Below are 20,390 nucleotides of genomic sequence, written 5' to 3'. Positions count from 1 at the left end.
GCTGCTGGAGAAGGGAAGACAGGTAAACCCAGCATATACAGACACAGCTGTGGAGGCCTGCTGAGCAGTCCATGCAGGGCAAGAGAGAAGAAGGCATAGCCCTAACACAGCACAAGATCCTGAGGTGGTGAGGACCCAGTAGGTGACTATGGCTCAGGAGGGAAGAGCTGAACATTTAACAAATTAAAAATTTTCTTGACTCTGTGAGTGCTCAGGAAAAAGGAACAGGTAAACAGTTTGAAGTAGGTAGTGTGATCCATTACCACTCAATGGGATGTGGCTATTTAGCTGGCTAAAACTGGTTAAATACATGATGGTGCTTTGCTTGGGATGTGCCTCCATGAAATCCTCCTACTGACCTTAACAGCTTCAGGTATTAATTTATTGAAAGATCTGTTGCACTCGCCTACAACAAAAATCCTTTCTCACCATCCAACTGGAAGCCAGTTAGTTAATTTTACACCCAGATTAAGGTTAATACATCCTGGACACATGGTGAGATTCAAATATCCTACCAGTTACATGACATGAGGAAAAACAAGAAGCAGACAAAGGAAGGTAGTTACATGGCTGTCTTTTGTCATCTTGATCAGCTGCTCCAAGGATGCCCTAAGCTCATCTCCAGACATGGTAGACAGCACTACAGAATAAAACAGGGCTGCAAGCTCACGCATTTCCTCTTTGTTAGTGTTCATCAAGTTCTGTGGGAGTTTAAAAAAAAAAAAGCAAGCCATAAAATATAGAAGCAGCTTCTTACCCAGTCTGTTCATAAAGACCTTCAATATACAAAGACAATTGTCATGGAGATACATAAACAGTTCTTAATTCAAAAAGCACACTTTAAACCAAGAGCATTATCACTTAATAAGAAACATAGTCCTCAATTCAACAAAGCATTCATTACACACTGAGCGCTTTGGTGAAAGAAGACCACTAGTCATAACAGGGCCACCCACCAGTTCTGTGTCAAAACCATGCACATCGAATTCTTGGCTGAGTTTTGTCTTTAGCTAAGAGCTTCCAGGTTTTGCATTCATACTGTGCTAAAAAAACCCATACCCTAAATCACTACTCTTTCCCTGAGCTGCTGGAGGCTACCATGCCCTTCTTATTAATCAAAGGGAATTTCAAAGCCTCAAGAGGGTTAACCATTCAAATGCAACAAAAAAAAAGTGTCAGGAAATCACAGTTCTAAAAGCAAAATTACCCAATTTGAGATCTTGTATTGTCCAAATAAGTTATTAAAATTTAAATTTTGGAAGCTTTGGGTAATTTGTTAAGACATAACCTTACCTCTACCAGCAATTTGATGTATAATGCAACACACTCCCATGAAAAATTCATACCCAAATCTTTGAGTGCCTTGGGCTACCACAAAGAAACCAAAATGAGCCCACGCAAACAAACAAGAAATAATCCTTCGGGGTCATGAAATGTATTGTTAACTTCAACATAGCATCAGATCATATATCTGACTTCTAACAAACCCCTCAAACTGTTTGTTTCATTTGACAAGGGAAAACCACATGAAATACAATTTACAACACTATTTCTGAAACTCAGTACTATCAATAACTACCTCTAGAAGCTTAATTCTGCAAATGGACACTAGGCCAAGGACAAAGAAAAGTTTCCTACAAATGATGAGGAATACTGAAAAGGGCAATGTTTTTAAGTGTTCTCCTGGGCAATTCATACCTGCACGTAAATGAGAAGTAATAACCTGCATACAGCGCAATGCAGCACAGATATCATGAGGAGAAACTATTAGAACACATTCTAATGTTTTTTAATATTTGACTAAGTATTTGTTTCTGCCAGACTGCCCCAGTAAAAGCAATGGCAACCTGTAAGATCTTCAGAATTCCTAGGTGTTTGAGGCAAATAATGAAAAAGCAGAGAGCTGCCTGAGGAAAGAATCCAGGGAACACAGATTTCCCTTTGGCTTATTCCCAAGCAGACTCCAATGTAAGGGGTTTCTTTTGTCTGGGGTTAATAAATAGAAAAAAAACATCTCCAGAGGAAGGTCCCTGAAACAACTAGGGATGTAACTAATCTCATAATCCAAGAAGTCATTCACATCTTCCCACTGAAAACATTCACTCTGTCAAAAATGTGCAGAATGTTGTCTTCAGTTTTCTTCTGCAGAGAAAAAAATGGATGACTATACCTAGGATAGCTGACAGCCTACCTAGAACATGTAAGTGAATGAACAAAAACAGTAATGTAGAAGAACCAAAAAATAATTTTCCCCATCCTGGCACATCAACATTTCATGAGGTTCTGACTATGAGTAGAAATACCAGATTTCAAATCAAATGCATGTTTGGAAATAATACTCTGTTTCATCATGGGAAATGTGCCAGATTTTACTAATGCCAAATTCCATCCATCCCCCAGAAAAACACCAAAAAAGGGGTTTTCACAATACCTTAATCCAATCCATTTTGTCTACAAATCTGGCAGCTAGTTTTTCTGGATACACTGAAACAACTTCTAGAAGACAATACATGACTGGCAAACCTAAACAATGATTAAAGAAGGAGGTTATTAAATAGCTCTAGTATTTACAACAATGTAACATTCAGTGCTAAAAAGAGGTAAAGATGTATCAGGCATTTCAGGCATTTATTTGTAAATCACTAGTAATAACAAACAATACAGAATAATAAGGTATATTTCTCAGACATATTAGGATTCTAATAAAAGCAAACAGTCTAGTAGCAAATATTTCAAAATGCATTCAAATTTTAGACTACACTTGTGGTAGATAGGCTATTATCAGAGTGAGGAAGACCCAACATTCTCTGGTGAAGAAGCTGTTATATACAATGGCTTCACAATTTTACACAATTTATTTTATTATGTCAACTGATGCTACAATTTTACAGTTATGATTTCTCCCACCTACAAAACAGCACAGAAGAAAACAAGTTTAAATGAAATAGTATATAGTCTGTGTTTCAACTCTATGATTGCTGAAGCCAAGTTCAAAAAACAAGACAACTCATTTCTAGTAGAAGACGCTTATTTCTTCAGGATACTGCTGCACACAGTTTCTTACCTCCAACACCAGCTAAGAGCTGCTGAAGAAGGCCAATATATATATGTACAGGGTTGGTTTCTGCACTTTTTGAAGAAGAGGAGGAGGAGGAAGAGAAAGGTAAGTGGTTGCCAGACATGAGGTTTCTTATGTAACGTCCAATGGCTGGAGCATGATCTTGCATATCTGCCAAGCTCTGTGAGGTTGGCACCACACCGGCACTGTGAGCAAGACACATCCGCAGATAGAGAACTATCTAAGTAGAGAAGATAAAAAACATAGGATCCTGAATGCATAAGCACTTGAAAAACCATGCAGGAAACAAAAGAGCAGAGAATATACTGTACTCAGTGTAGCCAAAATGGATTTTTTTTTTCTTTTATCAAATATAGGCAGAAAAGTTAGCATAGAGACATGAACAAATATAAAGTGTAACAAACCTTAGGATCACTTGCCTTACAACCCTACATCACTTCCTAAAGATTAAATCATATGCAGACTTTTGGTTTATCACCAGCTGATGTAATTCCTTGCAGGAGTTCTGTACTCTATACCAATTTGGCATGTGTACAAATGCAACCCGACACATTGCTAATAGAAATCTCACTTCCCATCTCAGTTTGTTTCTACAGATCACTGGATCCTGGGATTCTGTTAGGAAAAATGTCCCAAGGAACATAATGGGACCTCTACACTCAGAGATACTTCTGTCTGTATCTAATGCTACTCCATTAGAGATGCTGCAGAAAGCAACCCTCTTGTGAACATTCTTCCCAAACCCCCCATGACAATCTTGTTCAGACTGCCATTTAAGGACAATGGATGGACAGTTAATCCCAACATGTGTTTCAAAGAATTTTAGAATGTAGGGTGACTTATGGTACCTGTTAGCTTCTTACACTGTCCTCTAGATTAATAGTGGTACACATATCTGAGGAAGTAAAACCAGACAATTACCTCTCCAAATGTGGCAGGATTAAAAGGTAACGCTGCAGTTCCAGTCATATATTTAGCTGGAGTTTTCATTCGGTGAGTGGCCTAAACAACAGAATACATTAAGAGTGGACCATTCAGCCCCATAATAACAGAGATGTTGGAAAGCTCAGTGAAATTTTGCTGATATGAGTGTGTTAATCCTCCACTTAACAACTAAAAATGTGTAACAGCTCTGTAATAAAAAGGGCACAGTGTACTTGATAATACCAGTTCCATCTACTTTACACTAATTCAGAAAGTGAAAACTCTGAATGCATAAGAGAGAATATCAGGGGAGGCTGAAGGAGTACAACATTTTTTCTTCCTTTCATGAAACAAAGAAGCACTTAAGAATTTAAAAGCAAAGTACCTCACAAACTTCCAAACTCTGAGCCTCCCCTCTGACAGGCAGCCAGAAAGCTTTAAAATGGCAGCTCTGTCAGGAGAGGCTGCAGAGCAGCCATGCTTCCCCAGTACTGGGAGGTGGGTGCCCTGTGCTGTGCCAGCCAAGTCTGGGGAGCCTCTCAGACTGAGAGAGACTCAGAGGATCTCTCTACTCGCTATGTGGAAGGCTGCAGCAGCAAGTGAGCAACTCCTATCCATGTAAATGTTAGCTTTCACAAGCAGAAATATGCCAGCAGAAAAACATCCAAACAGGAGGTTTTAAGTGACACCCACTGCAAATGTTGCAGAAAAGCAGTATGTATGTATTAAACAGGCAACATGCACATCAATGTGCATGTCAGTCAGGCAGCCTTGTACCTGAGTAAACACACAAAGCAATCACAGAAGAGAATGACCCTTAACACTCCATGATCTTTTGCAATGCTAATTTTAATGACATAAAGAATTATTAAAGAAAACCTGATTTAGTGAACAGACAGTGACTCCCTTGAGGAATGGTTTCCCACCCATACCCAGCAGATGGGATCCTACTCTTTCATGTGTATTTTTTTTTTAAAAGGAGAGAAGGATCATACTAAATCATTCATTTTTCATCTCAGCCAATTGTGTCAAGTAATGCATACAAACTTCTCAAGCATCTCCAAACATCACAGATTATTGATAGTATGTGAAAAATCACACTTTGAGATAACTAAACAAATAATTATATTTCTAGAATTTTTTATACATCTTCAGGACACAAAGATCTGAAAAGTGCTCAAAAACATTTTAATTCCCCCATGATTGAGGGACTCTTGCTTTTGTCACTAGTGATTGAACTACACTGATCCATAATTATTTAGCGACATTATGAATGTTAATGAAAACTTTAAAACTAACTACAGGACAACAGAATTTAAGAGTGTTATCTAAAACTGAATCTTGATTTCCTAATTTTTTTATATCTACTTAAGTAATCAGCATTCTGGACAAAAAAGCAAGTTTTCTGACAGAGCTTCAAATACTTCAGAGTATTAGTAGAGTACAACACCACGAGAGCACATATTTCACAAGAAATTTCTCAGGTGTAAGCACTCTGCTATCACAGATCTCATGCAAAATCACATGTGCTTCAAAATTACATACTTCTGACATTTTTTAAAAGGTAAGCTATCATAAGAAAAAATATTGTCAGTGACTCTCCACATCTCCTTTACTGCTTATAAGCCTAGTACAGCTACTATACACAGAGGTGTGTAACATAGAAAATATTTTAGCCAAATAAAAAGTAGTCTTCTTACACCTTCAGGAACTGTGTTTGTAAAACATGCTGGATTATAACCCTTGAGAACTGGATTCCTCATTCCACATAACAACTGCACAAATTGCAAGAAAGCAAAACATTCCCTTTATTAAAAGATCTGTCTCGCTACTTAACACTTGGATCTCTTGCAATCACTGCCAGCAGAAAGTGATGACGAGTGGTAATCTTGGCAATGAAATACTATGCATGGTCCTTACTTTGATTTCACTAATTTTATTCCTTGGGGCAGCTGTAGGAAGCAGACACAGGGAAGGCAAGACCACACCTATCCCATGCCTGAGTATCACATATCTATTTGTCATTTATACTGTGTCAGAAGCACTGTACCTTGTCTTGAATGTAATGGACCATTTCAGGGAAGGAAGGCATCTGCTTCCCAGAACTCTCCTTTTCATTTCTTCCAGAAAATGTTCTCAGTACTCGCTGGGCTTCTCCATGTACCTCCTCCCGCCTTTCAGAAAAAAAGATGAGAAACAGACATTATTTGCACAGAACAAAAAGTCTTTAATGAGCAATACGATATGTTAGGAAGCTGGGGGAGAGAGAACAGTTTTTAAATGAGATGTGGAGTTTTTTGTTTGGTTTTTTTTGTTGTTGTTGTTGTTGTTTGTTTGGTTTTGGTTTTTTGTTTTGTTTTGGTTTTTTTTTTGAAAGAAAGAGAAAAAAATCTTCCACTATAACTTTTAGTATTTGTTTATTTTAGAGACAGGAAAGAAAAAGGGATAGTACTGAGTGCTCTCTGCAAAACTGTCTGGATGAGCTCACTTCTATCCCTCCTACATCCTTCTAGGTTTCACCACCAGTTTCTGGTTCCCACATCCTGGTTTTCCTATCTGCTACTTCTCCCTATCACTTCCTATAGTCAAGCTTCAGCTGCCACCTACTAGGTTTATCATTATCTACTTAACAATAGATAACTACTCCTGAAACAGTGCTGACACTGCAATGACAGAGCTGGTTGTTGCAGCTAATCTGCTTAGCTTTCCTTAGTTACACAATAGCTGCTTTCATCAAAATTTTAGTAATTAAAGTAAGTTGGGGAAAAAACCCCACCACTTACCCTGCAGTAACAGAAAACTGCAGATGAAATGATTACTGTAATTTAAGGAGTCACCTACTCTCCAGCAGAGTGGCAACTCTCAAAACCGCATGCTCAACTCTCTGCAAATACAAGCTAAAAATAGACTGACAGAATTTGACAGGAAAAAATAACTTCTAGACACTGTAAAAGTGATTTCAGTTAATGCATTTTTACTTTTGCAATTGCAACTGATCATTAGAATGAAATGCTTTAGTGACTGCAGTTCATCTGAAACAAGAAAAACAATCTCAAGACTGTCACTGAGTAACAGTTCTCCATGAGACTGTTGAGAAGTTTGATTTCCAAATTACCATACTTAATTTTCTTCACGTTATTTATGTGCAAACTTATGAACACACAGATACATGTATTCATACTTAATGCAAATATATGTATATTATACTGAATGTATATACGTGTGTGTGCATATGCACATATATGCATGTAGACACATATATATATACATATACACAAACATACATAAGTATATATGTGAGAAAATAATCTATAAAGGAAAACAACTTACGGGTCTCCTGCAGCTAACAGGAGTAAGTATCTGGAAGGGATATGATCTGGAGGGAACACTGTGCTAGCAAATTTTACGGCCACTTGACGTACTTGAACTTCAGGCTTAAAGGGAAAAATACAAACATATGGTTGAGTCTTAAATGACAGCAGTAATGACTTTCACTCACCACTTGTACGTCATCAGTCATTTTTTTTGACCTCTGGTACCAACATGATTCAAAGTTTAGTGATTTTGAGACACTACTCATGCTTACAGTTCATTTAGCACAAGACAGGGCAAAGAAAAGCAAACTTCTCATATATACACAGGTGGGGAATTAAATATTTAATTAAACACATACACGCTTCAGGGAATCATACTAATTCTTGAAAAACTGAACTGCTCCATCCAGGCAGTTTTGAAATGAAACTGACATATATCATCTTGCCACAGAAAACAGAGCTATGCTTAGGAAAGGTGGGAAAGAAATACCAGTTTATGGTGGTGATTGTGTCTGTAAGGTACACATTGTCTCAAAAAGGTACTGCCTGGAAATTTAGAGCCCTTGAGCAAAGGAGCTGTCAGGATGAAAATTATCTCTTATACTAGAAATACATACAACCTTCGCAGTCAGACTGGGTACTCATGCAAACACAGAGTATACAACACTCACTCCTTCTGAAAATCCAGACCTCTGGTGTATTCTGAACACAAACAAGGTACTCAAAATATGAGTAAGTCAAGTCTCATTTAGTGTCCCAAGGCTAAGCTCCTGGAGAGGTCCACAGATGCCTTATGTCACATATCACACAGCCTGCTGAAACCCCACTTAGCAGTGAATGATCCTTTCTACCAAACTCTCCATGTCCCACAGTGTTTCAGAAGACTGTCCCTGAAGCATTTACTTCTTGAAGTTTTCTAAGGAGGAGACTATGAGAAACATACAATGCAATTGTAATGGATTTGGTTTTTTGCTAAACAGAACACAAATAGAGAACTGCAGTATTACCTTCCTTGCCCTCACCGAGCCATGTTAAAAATATTTTATCTGAGCATATACACCCTGCCTTCTCCCAGACAGGCCAATTCATTCAGTAAGAAAAGGAAGATCTGATCCAGAATTATCTAACGGGAAGTGTCAGGAAACAGGAAGACAGTTAATCACTTTTTTTTTAAGGTATGTGATTTTGACTCCACTGAAAATACCTTTATTAAATAAGAAGCTACAAGAGCTTCCATCAGGGTACGCTGGGCTCCTTCCAAGTTACTATATGCTCCAACCATCATAGACAATGCCTCTTGAATGGCAAGCCTAGTATCAGCATCTTCCTGCAGTAAAAAAACAAAGAGTTTTCACTTTACAGTGTATAGTGTCAAGAATCTAGCAAAATCAGAAGAAAACAATAATGATTTCCCCAAAGCCCCATCAGCACCCACCTTGCATAGGGCTTCAAAAAACTGCTGTACCAGTGCTATATCCTTGGTAAAAAGCTGAGGCATTCGGCTGAAACAAGATATTTTAATCCATGAAGCTTTTGTTTCATTAAATTGAAATGCTTCACACTTCATTGGTCTTCCCCTCATTCCAAATTTTAAGTGTCAAATAATTAGAGCCAGCACAGACAATTTGCTCTATCTTAGCCATATCCACCATAAAGCAGCACATTCTCCCTCCCTTAACACAGTTTGAAAAGTGAGACATTTTATGGACAACCACTTGGATCACCAGCACATGACTGAACACACCACTTGTCTAGCTTCGTGCACTCTAGTCTTTGCTGTACATTCCTTAAATTTGTATTTCTGGCACTTCAGAATGCGGAATCATTTCTTAAATTCTGTGCATAATTCATGAGCTGCCATTAATCACTGCTAGAGAAGCTATCAGCTGAAAACATATTTCTTTTTACATCTCTGAAGTTGTCACAAGAAGAACACTTTTCTCTGCACTGTGCACTCAACTGCAAAATTGGTAGGTGGAATAAAACTTGCTGCTGATAAATTAACTGGTTACTCTGGAGAAGTTGTTCAATGTCCCATTGCTTAAATGATGTTTCAGTTACCTGGAGAGCTTTCCAACTGCTGAATATGCCATTGATAGCAGTTTTGAATCCTTGAATAACAAAACAATAAACAGAATTTAGCAAAACCAGAAACACACACTGGTATATCTTTTATAAATAAACATTTACTTTAAATCCTGTCTTAAAATTGCTCAAGCAGGCTTTCATGGAAAAAGAATCCTAAAATATAAAGTATTTCTATCCAAGAATAAAAACATATAGAAACAAAGGGAGCACACTTTTGTCTAAGAAACAGAGAAACTGCAAATTGTGGCAAAATGCAAATCTCTCTTCTGGTCTCAGCTAACCACATTTTAGTTCAAGAGATACAAGTAAGGAGATTCAGTGAGGATATGAAACAGTAGCAAAGGGGCAGAAACCACTGGCTCTGAACAGCAGCTGTAAACAAAGGAAGCTGTTTGCAAAATGCATCCTGTGGATGACTAATACAGCACATTTATACACAGGGGCTTACTTCCTCTTTTTTCATTCCCTTCTCTATGGCAGGGTGTCCCATGCATTCAAATGCCAACTCAGGCCAGAAGGTCACATTCAAAGGTCAAACAAAGCAGCAAGAAGCTCAAAGCTGCAGAAAAGGTGATCTGCAACATCTGCCCTTTCTACGGTACATGTAGGAGTATCAAGGAGAATTTGACTTTTGAAATGGCCCTGGAAACACCTCATCAGGCCAGACTGGTATTTGCAGTTCTCTTTGGTAAAACCCTTCTCACAGTAATACTATCCCTGGATAAATAGGATGGAATGTATAACAAGCAGGCCTACACAGATGCTTAACACAATGGGATTAACATCCAGAGTTGAGGTCCTTGTGTGCTCCAGAGTAAGGACAGCTAGATACTACTTTGATTTCTCTCTTTATATTACTAACACTATTACTTTCTATAGATTTTGCAATTGGTGCCCAAGCACATATTTTGCAGTGTTACATAAATAAAACAGTTTTACTATATAGCATTTTAAAATATCTGCTTCTCTTCCAACAAAAATTCTTAAAAGGTATTCTCCAGCAACCTCTCAAGCAAACACAAAAAAAGATACATCAGTTCCCATCATAAATAAATTTAACTTTTGCTTGTATTCACATGAAAAATTATAGTAAAAAATTTTTCATCTTACCTCTTTGTATTCATTGATCAGCTTTGTAAGTCCATTTAAAAGCATTGGGCCTAAGGGCTTTATTTTACTCTCTGGACAACTGCAATTAGAGAAACCAACAAAATATTATCTTTTGCATCCCTGAAAAGGTTCTTCTCTAGTATCACTTCTCTCGACTAGGTTAAGATCAGATATTACAACTTACTGTGTGCAAGCACAGACACACTGAGCTTTCCAGATTAAGTAAAAAAAAAACCCTACTTGCCCTGCGTTTTAGTACTCATTGGTTCAGTTATATCTTTATGGAACAAAGTGGCTTCTAGGCAAATGCTAAGAAACACTATGCTCTCTGAACTACTTACATGATACAAATATGATGTACAAACTGCAAAGACAGACTTCTCAGTTTTGCATTTGTGTTTGCACCGAAGAGTCCATCATACACCACCTGACGAAAAGGAAGGAGCAGATTACAGTGTCTGGCTTCACTTTCAAAGATTTTCATTCCCCCTCTTCTTTAAACACTGTAATCAGTAACAATGCTTCCTAACTCTATGTATTGGAGGAACTGTATCATCAAACTTATTAGGAAGTGTAGCTTTGGAAAATAAGCATCACCTGAATGTTAGCTGGGAACATTTCTGCAGCTTGCCGGGATCGTAGAAGATGAGGAACTATCTTTAATTTAACACGGGTGCTGACTGACTCTCGTTTCATTTCTGGTTTCAGCACAGATCCCTGTCAGAAACAGAGATTAAACAGTGCATCTCTGGACAACAGTAAATTACTTTCTGCTGCAAATCAGAACACACTGGCACAGAGAAAAAAATTATTCAAGTAGCATAAATATTCAGTGAAAGCAGATATCAAAGGAAGTGATAGATTAAAGAAATACAAATATGTTTTTTACTTTTAAAGTAAGACAACTAATATTACTTCTTCAGCAATTAAGAAGATAGACAACTCTGGAGGAAAATCTTACCTCCTTGGTTTTCAGTGGTATATCCCCAAGATACACTTTATACATTTTGTTGATGATAGCAGGATTGTTCCAGTCAATTAAACTGAAGGAAAAAACCATATTGAACAAAAAAAGTTATGATTCTGACCTTTGACTACTTCTTAAAATACAGCATTTTGCATCATATTCATATCAGTCCCAAAATTTACATAGAACTTCACAGTTTGACTTCTTACCTCTTTTCCCACAGCCACATAATATATACTCATAAAGAATGCAAACTAATTACACTTTAACAATTTCTGACAACATGATAGCAAGAAATTTGTTAGAAACTTACATGCTTCCTACTCTGCTACTGAAACAAGACATACAGACCATGGTAATCTACCAATTGAATATCAATCAGTAATCTGTGAAACAGCATACATTGCTTATAAAAGACATTTAACATTACATATTGTCCACACAGTTATTTTTCTCTCTGGACATCTTTCTCATTAGAAGGAAAGATAAGACAAGAAGGAGAGACCAGCTTTCTTAATCATGCTTCATCATTTAATAGAATCATCTTCCCTGTCACGACTGAGCCACCTGAACAGACTTCAGCTGCAGAAAGTTTCACATGAAAAATCTGACTCCATGTTAAATACTTCTACAGAAGCCACCTACATATTTCAAAGATGGCCCTATCTTGCTCCAGCCTCCTACATGAGCCAGCAAATCTCCCATTGTCAATGTCTCAGCAAACAGTATCAACAGCCATTACTCTGGCCTCTTGATGAGTTAAAGACAGAAGCATTATATTTTAGATGATGAGGAGGGGCGAACTGCAGGTGAGCAGAAGCTTCACTAATAACTGACAACAGTGTTTGCCAAACTTTCTGGACTACGATCCATTTCACAATTAGTCTCTTTACTCTCCTAATAAATTAAATGAAAGTATACTTTTCTGGGAATCATTTACTAAAGCCTTATTGACAACTGATAATCCACAGGGGGCAATGTGGAAATCACCACTATTTTTTATGATTTGGTAAGAAAATGGCTCAGAAGTGATACCAAAAATGATCAAACCCACACAGCTAAAGCTGTCAGCTCTGGAGACAAGTGACATTTCCAGCTGCAAAACTGCAAACCACATCATTCCCAGCCCAGTGGGAAGACATGGCAGCTTCACAGATATACAGGCCTTCCTCACCTCCAGCACAGTCTCTCTGGAGCACTACATTCATTGCAATAGCTGTTTCAGGAATACTAACACCATATTTTCCAATCATCCAGACCTTACCTTTGCTTACTCTTTAGTTCAAGGTCTGCTGCAGTGGCAACACTGTGTCTTGTATCACTGGAGGCTACAACCAGGTGTATAACAGCTTCAAGTTCGGGCACTTGCTCAGCCTCAATGAACTTCACTATCCCCAGCTTACACTGTTCAACACCAGGGAAAAGCAGGGTTACTGACAAGAAAGCGGATTTACAATAACTGTAGCACCTCAGCTGTCTCAAATCACAGCTTCTGCTTGCTTAAGGAGAAGTTCACGGGCTCTCCCTCTCTTAGCTTGCCTCCGGTCAAAGTCATCTGCAGCAAGTACTAGCATCACCATTATGGGATACTCTGTTACCACTGCTGAAAAGGGATCCTTCGGAAGACACTGTTGCAACTTTTCCGAGTAAAACACAAGAGGAGGCTGCAGTCATGGCTGCTTCCCAATCACCTTCCTCCCTGGCTAAATTCCTTAAGGCATCATGCAAAATTCCTTAGTAAATTCCCTCAGGACAACTAAAGACCTGGTCAGAATCAGTTACATATTTTCCCTCCAGCTTTCCATTCCTCCATCTGCAACTGTCCCATTAACATACCCACAATTCAGCACGGACCAGCCCCACAGTTCTAAATACCTGTTCTAGCAGCTCTGGTGTCCATGGACTATCTCCAATAACCCTTTTGGCTGCATAAAAGCTCATCCCGGGAGGTGGCTGAGGGATTCCAGGACCTCCCACACTACTTGATGAAGACCCCTGGGCCGAGGGCACGTTTTGTCGACTTTGAGATTCATTCAATACAAACCTAAGCAGGCACGGAAAGATTTTTATTAGAGCCTTTTCCAATCCACATTACCAGCTGAATTAGATTCTGGAATTGAGAAAGACACATAACTTGTCCAACTTGATTATTTTTCTCTAATTAATCCCATGACTCTAACATAAGATAGAACTTGAGGCTCTGCTGCCAATTATCCCCACATATTCTGCAAGAGCCATAACAATGTCATTGTCAATGAAAACAAACTTCAGTTAGAAAAGGGAAGGGTCCACTGGCATTTCCAGAAAGAGTCCTTAGCTTGCAAACCAGAAAAAATTATTTATTTTGTATTAGAAGTAAATACTCATGCTGTACTACATGAAACTCATGTTAAAAGCTTCAATAATATTTGTATGATTTCTATAAAAAATGCAAACCTAACAAGGGAAACAATGAAGCATATGCAACACAAGTGGCAGGAAATATCCTGATGTAAAATAATAAATAAATGAGATACTGTCTTGGAAAATGGCAGTTTTAATACTGGGGAGAGAAGGAAAGCAAAAATAAAAAGAAGTTTACGAAAGAAAATTCATAAGACCGGCTAGCCCAGTTGCCCTGTGCTCACCTTCATGCTTTTATAAAAGCCACGCCACTGCTCCATGTATCCTTGGAAGACAGCCAAATGGCCTCAAAATTGCACTGCAGAGACCAGCAAGAATTCTTTTGCCCCAGCTAGCCTCCCATTTTGCATTCAGCCCACAGGCAACAAAAAGGTGAACAATCTCAACAATAGGAATTAATTCCAAGTCTCATTAGTTAAAACTTTAAACACATTCTGAGCTTTAAACCCTACAGTTAAGCTTTCTGGTTGCTTTACTGCAGCAAACTAGTAAGGCTAGATCACAACTGGACAATGATGGACCAAGTTCTAACAAGCATAAATTAGCTTTGAACCACTGCAAACAGCTTGACCCTAGGGAGCAAGACTTCAAGAGACAGACAACTAGAGCCACAAGCTAACTGAAGACACTCTCTAGCACCTTCTAGAAAGAAAATTAAAACCTTCACCTTCTACTTTGAGTGTCTCTGAGTGTTTTCTCAGAGGTCTCTTTCAAACTAAATTATTCTGTGATTTAAAAACTCATGCTTGGCCAGAGTATTAAAGTGTGGAAGGGAATGAAGTCTCACTGGAAAGCCAAGGATTCATCTGCTGAAGCTACAGCCATGGATGAAGCTAAGGGCAATTAACCTGAGCCAACTGAAGAGTGTGAATCATGAGCAGAAGAACAGGCATTTGAAACTCTGTGCTGCAAGATTCTGTATATTCAAATGAAAGGGAAGTGGCCCCCTAATTATCTGATGAAAAGCATGGCCCCCAACAAATGGACATGGAGAAAGACCATGTGCTTGCTATTTTAAATTCATTCCTTCAGGTTAATCCACTCAGGTGAGCAAGAAATATGAGCTCAAATAGATCATACTGGCACCAATCCTACGAGACTTTTATTGCTAGGAAAAAAATAGAAACATGTTCATCCATCAAAACTATTTCTATTTTTTTTTTCCAAAGCAAAAGCTCCCCTAGCAATACAAAGACACAAAAAATCCCCAAAAAACAGTTAGTGGGAAAAACATTTTGAGAAAGTATTGATTTTAGACACTAGAAGGTTCCTAACAAGCAGTGATCAGTAAATTCAAGTTGTTCTGTACATTCTTCTTGCTTTCAAAAACAGTGTTCACACTAAGACAACATCACTGCAGTTTGAACATTTTTCACCAGAAGACAGACAGGAGACCAATCATGTTCAAAGGTTCAACTCTGGAAAGCACAAATTTTTAGAGATTATTCTTGCTTACGATCTCAGAACAATAAGCCTTAAAACTGAGCTGCAGAAAGATGGGCACACATTTTTGTCAGGCTTCTCTTTGAAATGGTTGGCTATCTGGTTCTTACAATTATCAACTTCTTTTGTACTTTTCTACTGATTTCCTTTGAGCCAGGAAGTAACAGCACACTTTAAATGTGTTTTCAAGGGTGTAGTTTGTACTGTTTCACACATAAAGAACACATCAATGCTAGAGAAGACTGGTATCAACTCACCCATAAGGCATAAGAAGAACATCCAACATAAAGTCCAAAAGCAGCTGTACAGTCTTTGGTTTTTCAGCAAGATTAAACGGAGAAGCTGCTGCTTTCAGTGGTTCAGCAGGGTATTTCATGTGAAAAAGGGTTGGTATTAGAAGATGCATTAGGCTGAAAAACAATTATATTTACTGCAACCATTTAAAAAAACCACACCTGTTTACTTATAACATACAAGAGAGAAACCTTTTACAACAAACCCGTTCCTTAATAGCAAAAAAAAGAAAATCTTAACAGAAGTTGAACATATTCACAATCCAGTGGCTTCTATTTACCACCTAATGTACTTAAAAATGGAAAGCAGAAGATAAATTAGGATTTGTCCTTAAAATGGAATATATGTGTCTGCATGCATGCAGACACCTGGAGAGATAAAGTCACTGTCTTTGTCCAGATTTTTGAGTTTCACAATTACGCCACAAAATACAGTATAGGGCTATCTCATCCTTAAGACCCACTGGCAAATGTCTAGCAGTACAGCCGGATTTTCCAAAGCTCTCTTCACTCATGTACTTGCCTTTTCAACACAGAAGAAACACGCTTCAAGTATTTTCACATTAATCTCATGAATGGAACATTAATTTCATGAATGGAACAAGATTTTACTCAAGACCTTTCAATAATATAATTTAAAAATATTTTTACACCATTACTGTATGTAGATTGAATGAAGGCATGATTTTAATGACATTTTGCAATATCAACACAGTTGAAACTCATCTCAGTGTAGGTAAGAACTAGGACCACCCATAGAGATTCTTAGTATACAGCACGTCCCAATACTCTTTTTTTCACATATTACAACTTAGTTAGAACTCCTACTTACTTGAAACACTACCTCTCAATTTAGAATGGCCAATCTGAGACATCTAGCACTGCTCCTGCAGCTGGTCAGAGGGCATCTACTGAAGGTCTGGCCTTAAGCTGGAAACCAGAACTTGATGAAGATGCATGGGGGATATGGACAGGCATTTCACTTCCATCATAACACAGATCTCTTATCATATAGGGAGTCTGCTGCTGCAGATTCTGTATATTATTACAGCTTTAGACTGTAACAATGTCTTGTACCACTCAAATAACTGATTTACTGATCCAAATTGTACGTGGCAAGAACATCCTAAGTCATGAAGACAGCACTAAGGAAAAGAAATCTTTTAACAACTTATATAAATTAGTTCAATATCAACAAAATTCACTCCAAGACTAAGAAGTCATACCTGTCTTGTTGTGGCTGAGGTTTCCCTTCCATTGCAGTGAGAAGGGTTGGAGCCAATTCACATTGTTTTTCCACAGGCAGACGGGGGTATCCCATCTTAACATAAATTATGGTAAAATTCTAAAGGGGTAGAAAAAGCACATAGTATTGCAGCAATGGAAAAGAAGTATGTGTTCCTTGAACTCTTGTTGTATGTTCTGTTACATAATTGGGTATTGGAAACGACATATGTTTTGCAAGACCAATTTCTTAAGTCTAAGACTTATCAGATTGACAACCATTATAGTGGACACTCAGCAAGGACTAGTCAGAGCAGGTCTTGCTGGGCCTCTGCTTTAAAAGATGGAAAAAAAACAATGAAAAAAGCTCTCTCTGGTTTGTCTTTTTCACTGTAAATTTCACCAAAAGCAGCTGCAACTAAGCAACAGCTTAAAATAAAGGAAATGTAATGATCTCTCTTACCTATTTCTGAAATAAAGTAGAATATAAATATTGAATAAATAAAAAGTCAGCAGCATAGACAAAATTTCTCTTAAAAACATTTTCTAAATCACCTCATTTAAAAGCAGCAAATGCAGTTAAAGAGTCCAGTGACAGGACAGCACAGCAGAGCAGTACTGAATACTGGACTATGCTGTTCATCTAAATCCAGCCAAGAACTGCAGAGGCAAGAGTTGTATTCCATGACCTGGCTGAAAGCAGTGCCAAAGAGGAGTGTTGTAGTACACTACATTACTTTGTAGATGACACTTGAGTTAAAATGCTATGAAGCCTTATGATGCAAAGGAATATGCATTGCTGAGATACATGAACGAAAACATCTTTTGACAAGTACAGCCAAATACAGAGTTTGTCAGGTAAGTCTCTAACAAGGTGGTTTGTTTTGCTCTACAAGACATATGCACACCAGGAGTCTTGGTCATTTCTAAAAAGTGAATTCCAGATATGCTACTTGCTGAGGACAACCTAAGACTACTTTTATGTATGTCACTGAGTTTAAAGTCTAAATATTTCTCCATACATTTCTAAGATGTCATATTTTTAATTTATGCTACACACAGGACTTAACAGTAAAACGTTACAAAGCACAAAGTTTCCCTATGATTTAATCACTTTTGTTTCACGATGATGATTTGCAACAGACCTATCAAAACTTAAATGTAAACTGTCTCATAGTTTTGGAAAAAACATTATAAAACTATTTTCTCTTTTTTAAATTGGATTGAATGAAATAATCTGTGAAAGTTTCACAATCTATAAAATAACATTTTTTTTCCATCTTTCTTAGCTAAAGTCCTGACCCTAAAAGCACATAAAAATACAGGTCTTCATGAGTTCAAAGAGATAAAGATGTTTTAAGTAAAACTCTGATCCTGCAGATATCAGGATAAGGATTGGTAGCTGCTTGCAAAATGCAGCTTTTACCAATGAAAAGACCCTTTACAATACAAGCAATGACAATTCATGCAACCATGAAATATCAAGAGTAACTGTCCAATTTGAACAGCAAAATGCTTTATGAAACCAAGTTTCACCCACACCAGACTATAAAACTGAATATTAAAAAAGCTCTTAAAACATCAACCTCATAACAATTACATACTTGCTAGGAAAACTGACAGAGCTAAATACAGGAGCTTTAAAGAATATTCTGCTTGCTAAAGTAAAGCAGCAAACAGTCTTGGAAGAACACTTACAGTGACAAATGACACTGCAGAAGGATCTTGATACTGAACTAGCAGTGTCTCTACCGGAAGCTGAATTTTTGGTCGACTTTTGATGCGCTTATTCAGATGAACCAGCAGCTCCATGACCTGACAGGAAAGAAAAAAAATAAACAAACTTGAAAGAGCCACCATTAATGTTGCTAATTTGGGGTCCAATCATCAACCATAATCCATTAGGCAGGCTTAGTATAAGCAAACCAGGCCTGATCTAACTGATTATTTAATTCGTAAGAAATCAGCAGCCATCATTTATATTATCTTGAAACCATGCCACTGTTAAGACAAACGCAAAGTCCCAAACCACACCACAATCAATAACATTCATCGACAAAAATAAAAGAAAGGATTACTGAAGATAACCAGTTCTCTCCACAGTTTGGTTACTATCTGTCCAAACTGTCTCTAGCTTGGAAATCTGCACTCCTGCTCTATACTGAGCTGCAGAATAACTCCAATTCACAAAGCAGGCAAAAAAAAAATATCCCCACCCATAATACAGTTACCAAATAAGTGTACGAGAACTGTTTGGACTAGAACGTTACAGAACTGAAACCCTTCAAACAAGAGGAGAAGCCAACAGGGGTGCTGTGAATGTCAGGCAGAAGCAATGTACACTCACTCCTGCCTGGGCAGGGAGAGCTCCAGCAGCAATGCCAATAGGAACAGGCAGATGCTCGAGGGGAATGACCCCAGACTCTGACAGACTGCAAAGCAAAACTGGGGCCAGAGTGTGTAGAAACAAGAGAGGTGCACTGTGGTATTCCCTCACAATGAAGACTATCAAGCAGTGAAGTTCAGACCCAGATGGTTTGAACAGTCTTTATTCTCAGAAATTTTCCAAGACCCATCTTGATAAAACCTTCACCTTCATCCTGAACTGAACTTGTAATGGACTGTTTTAAATAGGAGATTGGTCTGGAGACCTTCTAAAGTCCTGAATTATCCCATGATTCTACAATCCCATTAGGTAGTTTCTTAGCATCACCAAAGTGCCAATTGTAAATCTCCTGAAGGAGGTATCGTAACTGAATGAAGAAAATTGAAAAACTACAATTTCTACTCTGGAACCATTATCCATTCTGAGAAATCACACTGAACATCTGCATGTTGCTTGCAAACTTCATTAGGTTCTCAAAAGAGGTGGTGCAAAAAAATGTAAGTGACATTAGATGAAGTCAATTCAGTTCCAGCAAAACCAGTCAGAGCCAGTTCTAGATTCATGTTGACTTCAAACAATTCAAGCCAAAAAGACAAGATGTCCTGTGTTTTCAAGGGATCATTGCCTTGGTCATAATATGCTGTCACTGAAGCCCATAATGGAAACGGCAGAACCATAAGGATGCTGAGCTGCATATGAGCAGCCTCTTAGACACCATCTTTACATCCACTCCATGACTAGGTCTTAAACAAAATAATGTCCAGCTATAATCCAGAGAAACTGCAGAGCTGACTGCAAACATGTGATCAAAACTTTGTTTATCAGAGAGAAACTAACAAACTAAGTAACACTGACAGCTTCCAAATTTTGCTGCTGTAAATTTATTGCAACAGTTACAAATTCATACTATTTTAGAGAGGAAAAAAAACCCTGTCTACACAGATCTCTCTGAGAAAGGGTAGAACTCAAGAAACTACTTGGAACTATACTTAGAATTCAAGAAAAATGTTCAAATGATCAAGTGCTATCATTGCTTGTATTATAATCATCTGGAAAGAATGAAAATCAAGAGTTTAAACACCTAAAAGGAAGAAGAAATGCATTCTATTTCATTATTCACTCTAATGTAAAAACTATTAACAGCTACCACTACAATACA

At 37.9% G+C, this 20,390-nt stretch overlaps 1 protein-coding gene across 4 annotated transcripts in view; it reads right to left on the bottom strand.

The window, feature by feature from the left end:
* The window catches only part of ECPAS (Ecm29 proteasome adaptor and scaffold), a 58,906-nt gene that overhangs the window by 29,033 nt on the left and 9,483 nt on the right, over nt 1-20,390 (bottom strand). For 2 of the 4 annotated variants that reach the window (XM_071424461.1, XM_071424460.1), the window contains exons 3-20: nt 18,544-18,660; nt 16,848-16,966; nt 15,586-15,738; nt 13,358-13,526; nt 12,747-12,886; nt 11,477-11,558; nt 11,113-11,232; nt 10,857-10,942; nt 10,516-10,594; nt 9,379-9,428; nt 8,753-8,819; nt 8,522-8,644; nt 7,334-7,437; nt 6,054-6,177; nt 4,001-4,081; nt 3,065-3,299; nt 2,432-2,523; nt 567-701 (exon numbers count right to left, since the gene is read on the bottom strand). In XM_071424461.1, coding sequence (XP_071280562.1) covers nt 567-701; nt 2,432-2,523; nt 3,065-3,299; nt 4,001-4,081; nt 6,054-6,177; nt 7,334-7,437; nt 8,522-8,644; nt 8,753-8,819; nt 9,379-9,428; nt 10,516-10,594; nt 10,857-10,942; nt 11,113-11,232; nt 11,477-11,558; nt 12,747-12,886; nt 13,358-13,526; nt 15,586-15,738; nt 16,848-16,966; nt 18,544-18,660 — 2,076 coding nt within the window. Of the gene's footprint in view, nt 1-566; nt 702-2,431; nt 2,524-3,064; nt 3,300-4,000; nt 4,082-6,053; nt 6,178-7,333; nt 7,438-8,521; nt 8,645-8,752; nt 8,820-9,378; nt 9,429-10,515; nt 10,595-10,856; nt 10,943-11,112; nt 11,233-11,476; nt 11,559-12,746; nt 12,887-13,357; nt 13,527-15,585; nt 15,739-16,847; nt 16,967-18,543; nt 18,663-20,390 lie in introns of those variants that run through there. The other 2 variants (XM_071424463.1, XM_071424462.1) reach the window with 2 other exon arrangements.

This window comes from Agelaius tricolor, unplaced genomic scaffold (genome assembly GCF_023055355.1).
Source record: "Agelaius tricolor isolate 1412-34295 unplaced genomic scaffold, bAgeTri1.0.p SCAF_4, whole genome shotgun sequence".
NCBI classification, from domain to species: Eukaryota; Metazoa; Chordata; class Aves; order Passeriformes; family Icteridae; genus Agelaius; species Agelaius tricolor.
This window is presented reverse-complemented; position numbering and strand designations above follow the sequence as displayed.